The sequence below is a fragment of the Haemaphysalis longicornis genome, unplaced genomic scaffold (genome assembly GCF_048455015.1).
Source record: "Haemaphysalis longicornis isolate Haplotype H1 unplaced genomic scaffold, Haemaphysalis longicornis Haplotype H1 scaffold_10, whole genome shotgun sequence".
NCBI lineage: Eukaryota > Metazoa > Arthropoda > Arachnida > Ixodida > Ixodidae > Haemaphysalis > Haemaphysalis longicornis.
This window is the reverse complement of record NW_027526204.1, coordinates 61069416-61076384: the sequence shown is the minus strand read 5'-3', so window position 1 is coordinate 61076384 and position 6969 is coordinate 61069416. Positions and strand designations below refer to the sequence as shown.

General features: G+C 44.1%; 1 protein-coding gene across 3 annotated transcripts in view; it reads right to left on the bottom strand.

The window, feature by feature from the left end:
• Positions 1-1223: 1223 nt before the first annotated feature.
• Positions 1224-6969, bottom strand: part of LOC144158623 (uncharacterized) — a 141308-nt gene continuing 135562 nt past the window's right edge. For all 3 annotated transcript variants that reach the window (XM_077689640.1, XM_077689639.1, XM_077689641.1), the window contains 3 exons: positions 6011-6177; positions 4252-4446; positions 1224-1634 (listed from right to left, as the gene is read on the bottom strand). In XM_077689640.1, the coding sequence (XP_077545766.1) occupies positions 1484-1634; positions 4252-4446; positions 6011-6177 (513 nt within the window). In that variant the 3' untranslated portion in view covers positions 1224-1483. The remainder of the gene's footprint in view (positions 1635-4251; positions 4447-6010; positions 6178-6969) is intronic.

The following is a 6969-nucleotide window of genomic DNA, read 5'->3' as shown; positions in this document are numbered from 1 at the left end:
AACGGGTCGCTGTTTCTTTATGGCGAGAAAAATGCTTCTGTCTCTGCAAAATTAAGTGCACAAAACAAAGAACTCACCTCGGTACGTGGCGTGTACGCGGCTGGCCGCACATGGGTGAATGCCGAAACGGCTTTGGGTGCAGAAAAGTGGAAGTACAGTAAATATTGGGCCAAATGTCTGATGACTGGGTGCCAGTCCGAGAGTGTCGCTACAACACATACGCTGGACAGACAGCAACACAAACGTCGATGATTAGAAATTTTCTGGATAGTCGATCAATGTGATCGAGTTCGCACTCGACGTAGAGCTTTGCACTGGTCTGAGATGAACAGTAAGGTAACACTGGTTCGAGATTCTGGCGGTATCAGACATTTTAATTGTCGTCAAAGCAGGGCAGGTGGCCCGCAGCAGCATTGTGGACCGAGAATTTCAGGTACCCATTTTGCGTTAAAGGCTTTAACTCATGGAACTCGTATTACATGCATGTTGATGAGACCTCATTTGATGGATGGCATGAACTCAATGTAAAACATTCCCCAGAAATTAATTATTTCCATAAATGATCTATTTATTGTCATTTTCCCGATGAAGCAATCTGAAATTCGCTCTTAGAAGGGCCGTCGAACATCATTAACACTGTGGATTCAAAACACTTTGCGGAAAACTGCAGCTTTTATTTAACCGAACAAGTTTCTCATAATTACGAATACCTTGTGGCGACGTTCTTTGCAGATTTGGTGAATTTTATTGCGGGGTAAATTGCATGAATGAGAATATATCGACTGGTTTAAATCTGAGACATTGGAAGTATGGCTAGCAGTATGGGTGAAAACTGCCACTTAACAGTGTGACGGAGCTGTAATTCGAAGTTCTTTAAAATTACAAAGAGTCGTATGGGCAGTTTCCTAGTAAAGAAGTGCCTATAAGGATTTAGGCCATGCTGAGAAATTTTTTTTGAATTTTTAAGCACCGCTTGCATCTCAGCCGCTTTTTATTTCTGGCCTTAGCAAGATCTACCAACTGAACTCAGGACGTATTTTACTCTCTTTTCTGCGTTTTTTCCTGTTTATTGTTCAGTAAACCTAAAAGCAGATCTTCGAAGAGAAGGCTGACATAGAATAGTTACCCACAAAACCTATGTTATCGTTCTTTCATTACTGCGCCTAGCCACTGCTGTTTGTCTTCGAAAAAGTCATACTGCAGTTGGAAATAGACAAAATCGGTAAATTCATGGCGTCAAACGCTTTATTTTTCGTCGTACAGAAGAAAGCTGGCATAAAAAATGAATATGCTTTTCCACTGGTCTTTAAGTTATGACGTGAAATTATGTATGGTATCATGGTGAGTGCAAAGTGAATGGTTGGCATAGGAAACCATGCTGTTGGAGTCGGCAAAGCACCAGAAAAAGTTCGCGCTCTCCTGAACAATAGGAACCATAAAATATCAATCGGCGATGGTTACGCGATCCGAGCAGCAGTGATGATCACAGGGCGACTGATAACAGTTCAGAATTTCTTCGGGCGCCTTTAATTCCCGACTCCACAGCCATGTTGTGGAACATGGATATATTGTCGGAAAGTAGCCTGGACACCGTGTCGAACTCCCGGACCTTGCCGTCTTCAAGCACCAGTATTCTGGAATTGTATAGGAGAAACTTGTTTGCAAAAAACTTTCTTCCGGGCAAAAGTTAAATGGTTTGCATTATGTCTTTGGAATGTAACACAAACCATTGCAACCGGCCTTTATGTGCTAAAAGAACAGAAACTCCATTATAAATTGTATTTTTTTTTCGAGGTTGGTTTCTTGTGTTCAGTTATCAAAAGGATGCAACTCTTTAGTTTGGTCATTAGTTTTGCCATTAGTTTGCTGTTGTGGGGAAATGTTGAGAGTGAACGTTTTTATGAAAACTTGTGGTTATGTAAATTAGTACAAATTTAAACAAGAGCCTAATACTAAAGCTCTGGGACATCCGTTATACCGTAGCGATAGTTTTAAATATCCACAAGAAACAAAGGCAACAAAATAGACTCGACAAATGCGAAAATAATGAAAAAAGATGAAAATTGGGCCTCACGGCTTTATCTTGCAACCCTGACAATCCAAACCACATAGCACACACTTAATCAAAATGACGGCAACTTTGCAGACGTACATGCACGTTGCCTACTGCACATCTTGTATCCAACATAACCAGACCACATTCGCCCCCTTAGCTCATTGTGAAGAAGGCTTTCGTTTTATAAACACTCGTGGTCGGTGTCAGTTTTTAATTTGTATCAAAAAATAAAGGCGGAGAGCTGTTTATTTGTTCACTTCAAGAGAAAAATTGCGATCGTCGTTTTTCGGAGCGTACAGCATTCTCCCAAACAGTTTCTAATGCTTCAAAACTCCTCACTCTATCGGGTTGCTTATCCTCTATATCTAAGTTTTTGGTGTGCTCAACACACATGAACTGACACAAAAAAACCCTACTCGTTACAACAGAGTTTCAGCCTGGTCAAAACCTCATTTAAAAAAGAGCGTAAAAGAAACAGAATCTGGATATTCCGTTTAAATATTTATAAGCCGCGAACCGCTACATGGGAACAAAAATTAGCTAAACTGATGCCTTCACTTATGCAATGTTGCACATTTGCTTGGTGATGACGATAAACATAAATAGGAAAACCAGTTTAATGACAAATAGGCGGGTAACAATTTTTCGTTCTTTTCTTTTCAATTTATGTACCCGCTAGTAGTAAACAACTGACCCTCGAAATTTACCGTCTGTTTCTTCTGAAAGTGCGTTCTCTAGACAGTAAATATGTGTTTCTTTTCGAATAAAATAAGGGCATTTCCTTCTGTTCAAGCTCAAAACAAAGAAAAGAATTTTCGTGCGGGATTTGTTCACCGCTGCCGCAATTGTTAAAAAAAACCACCGTTTCATAAAGTCGCTTTTAAAATACCGTCGTCTATACCATCGTTGTTGATGTCGTCTATATCTGTATTTCCCCAACAATTGAGTTCATTTACTTTATTTCACAATCTTACTTATTAATTTTTCTGAAAACGTGAAAAAGCTAGGATTTGCGTGGTTTTCATCTTTACTCCATTTTTTTTTTAATTACCAGAATCGTGTACTGCCCATGTCAACAGATAAGCGTGTCTTCATGCCTCCTAAAAAGCTACTATTGAATGCGTGAAGGCTCAAGCAGAAATATTTCATATACACAACATTTTAAAGTGTGTTTTACTCTCTCAATCAAGCGATTCTCGGTGGCCGTTAGGAAACGCTTGAATTCCTGTTGCTTAACTTGATTAAGCTTCGCATTCGGCTCAAGTTGGCTGCGAGCACGACCAATAATTGTCGTTATGTAGATGCCGGCAAACAAACCAGAAAGGAGAACAAAATGAATCGAAATAATAAATACCACCATTGTGAGCTTTAAAATCTGAAAATTTAAGGCCCTCAAAACACATCATGCTTGCATTCAGTAACTTTCAAGCGTCACCAAAGTAGAGGAGTCATCTGAAACGTGGTCACCCTTAGACCAACTCTTACGGCGCCACAGAAAGTAAACGCAATAGCAGCTCGAATGATAACGCACACTTAGGAACTTTGCAGCTCCACGAGACATAGAGTTTGGATAATTGAATGCCTCATTAGCAAAGAGAAATTTTTCTTTACTACGCTGAGATGAAGCCACGGCTTTCAGCCTTGTCCGGCGTTTACTGTATTGTACAGAAACAACTTAAAGTAGCGTTAGTGCCTACCACAAAAAAACGTTTTTGAATCCACTGAAATTGAGCACCCCCGGTCTGAAACCACACCCGTTACTTTGATAACCAAGCGCAACGTCCACTTAACGTCGATCCGGCTAGTGCAGTTAAAGATCTGTCTCCCTACGCCCATACCACGTAACACAACACTACGTATAACCGCAAAGCTCATTAATTCATGCGGTATTGGTTTAACTGTTATAGACGGCGATGTGACAGCCCTGCCGGAAAACAAAATGCCGCGTTTGCTGGTTTCCCCATTGTCAACTGCGCACGTTAGGCCGTTCGGCTGCTTCATCACCGTCTACATCCTTGCAAATTTACTTTTAAACGTAAATCCAGGGTTGTAAAGCTTATTTAGTAGTGAAACCTCGCCTTCGTGGTAATTATGAAGAGCTGAATTTAGCTCTCGCCGAACGCGTTAGCACCTCTCCGCCTCGGTGTCCCGTTTTGTAGCAGCGCAGTTTGAGGCTATTAAGCCATGGCGCTGACCTGTCGTAGTCGATGACGGTGTGTATGCGGTGGGCGATGGTGATGACGGTGCAGTCGGCGAACGCCGCCCTCAGCGCCACCTGGATGAGCTGGTCAGTGTCGCCGTCCATCTGAGACGTGGCCTCGTCCAGAATCAGGATGCGGGAGCCGCGCAGCAGGGCTCGCGCCAAGCACACCAGCTGCCTCTGGCCGACACTGCGGGGGAGTAGAAGACAGGCTATCAATGCGAAAACCTCCAGCGGCCACTCAGAGAAAACGCGGGCGTTCGTCGCCAGCTTTGGCACCTGGGATACGAAAACGGCTCCTTGGGGAGCGCTCCAAAGCCCGGCACGAGGTCCTATGCTTGCACTGAAATCGCTGCAGATGCACCGCGTTCGCGACAGAAGGCTGTGAACATATCTGCCGCTCTTATCTCGAGCAGTGTTTAGAACTCTCAGACGGATGCGTCAGAAAAGGCGGTGGGGTGGTCCTGCGCCCGCCGCACTGGAAGGAGCACCTGGCGGCGTTCAACTGGGCATTATTGCTTCCGGGTTCACCACTCATCCGAATAACCTAGGTCTCCTCGTATTGTATGTGTTCATTGGGTTAGCATCTCACACCTGACAAACAACGTCGTTTCGGTTGTAGAAAAACGGGCAAACCGCTGGTGAGGAGTGAGGAGCCGTTACTGCGCAAAATACATGTCTTCCCATTCCCTTGCGAAACTGCATGCCACTGCTGACCTAAACTCAACTAGCCCCTCTCACACACCAGCCTCACTGTCACCTGTTTGCCGTTGTTACCAAAGCGTAGCTTACCTCCGAGATCTACTTGGCAATCGTTCACCTACACAGAAGCGTTCAGCCAAATATACCACCCAGAGTGGGCGCGCCCCAGTGGAAGTAAAACGCCCGCCCGGAACGGCGACCCTTCAGGGTCAACATGTGATAAATGTCCCGCATAAATCTCCTCCGTCAGGTACGATGTGGTAAACTTTTTTTAGTGAAGAAAAAGTTTTTTTCTGTGTAGCTATAAACATTCACCACGTGTGTACAAAATGGGATGAAGTGGTTAATTGATACTTTACTCTTGATTAGCGTTGGCCAGTGGGATTCGCATTAACTGTATTTTTAAAAATGGTCCAAGCAGGAACAGAGCACCTGCAGCCGCTCACGCCAAATCTTAACCCCGAATTCCCTCTCGTAAAGATGGGGGATCACGCATCGGCCGATAACGAAGTCGCGGTACATGCGCATGCTGTCAAAATTGTTGATAGCAGTAGCAGATGGTACAATGGGTTGTATTTACGACCAATGAAATTCTTGTCAAGGTGAAGAACTTACCTTTTTACTTAGTTATATATGCTATTAAATAGATGCTATTAAAATGTAAATACACAGGACATGACTACAGCTTGACAAGTATATTAGTAAATCGAAATATTTCATGAATCAAACGTCTTGCAGAAATAACTCTCGGAATCTGTTGAATATTTTTTCATCGGCGAGGTAAGTACCGCTATACATGTTGCAACTAACATTTACACCTCCTTACGAATAGTAGAGCCTTCCTCAGTAACTGAACAGCGAGTGCTCCGTGTTTTCATGTAAAAACCTACCAGCGTTTTGCAAACTCTTCGCCTATGTCAATGCCGAAGTCAACATGCACCCGCTTGTCTTGTTTGACGGTGCAATATAGAGGTAGGCACCCCGCATTGGCCACAAATAATACTTTAGTTGGCACGTTGCAGCTATAATTATTTCGCTGTTTTTCTACTTGCCTTAGGTTAGTGCCGCCATCTGTGGTCTCCAGCAGCAACCCTTTCCCGTCACTGGAGGCCAGTTTTGCTAGGTGCGTCCGCTCCAGACACTGCCAGACTTCTCTGTCGGAGTGCGAATTGGTAGGATCCAGATTCATTCGCAGCGTTCCTCTTACCAGGCTTGGGTCCTGCAAACGAGTGAAACAAGCAACCCTCATAATTTAACAGCGAAATCCTAAACCCAATGTTGCTTGATAGAGCACACGGGAAGCTCAGCAGCCAAGCGCCTCATTGGCTCTCCAATGAGGCGATCTTTAGGCGCAAGTATTTTCGTAACTGGAGAAAGAGCGGTTGCTCTCCCGTAGTGTGAATGGTGGGGCAGTATAGCATGAGTAAGACAACAAAAATGCAGCCACAAACTTGGGTTTATACGTGGCCTTGACTACAACCACACATGTTACCACTGTTGCGGCTGCCAAAATGATAGTGGAAATTTGGCTGGCCTTTATTAAAGAATTGTAGTTTCACGTACATAGAAGCTTCACGTACGTAGAACTTCCACGGGTGATCAGTGCGCATGCTCGGAGCTCAAAGGTACTACGTGAGTCCCGCGGACGTACCAGATATTTGAATTTTTACGCTCCGGTGTTCAAGTTGCTTCCGTACGTTGACTTGACCAAGATGGCGGTGCCCTGCCCTGCCGCTTCGCAGCGAAAACAGCTTCGTCGCTAATCTCTCGCCGCGATATCGTATTCTTAGCTGTTGATTTCGCTTTCAATTTGCCCATTATTACCTTCACCTAAAGTTTACTTCGAAAAACAGCTTGTGTTTCCCAGATAGACGAGCGATATTTCTGCCGTTAATCCTGACGAAGTAGCGTTTGTCGTCGTCACAGAAACGGGCTCGCGAGACCACGAGCGGCTGCAGCAACGTTGCGCACGCATTCCGCTGTTGTTTCTCAGTTTCGTTGTTTTGTATCT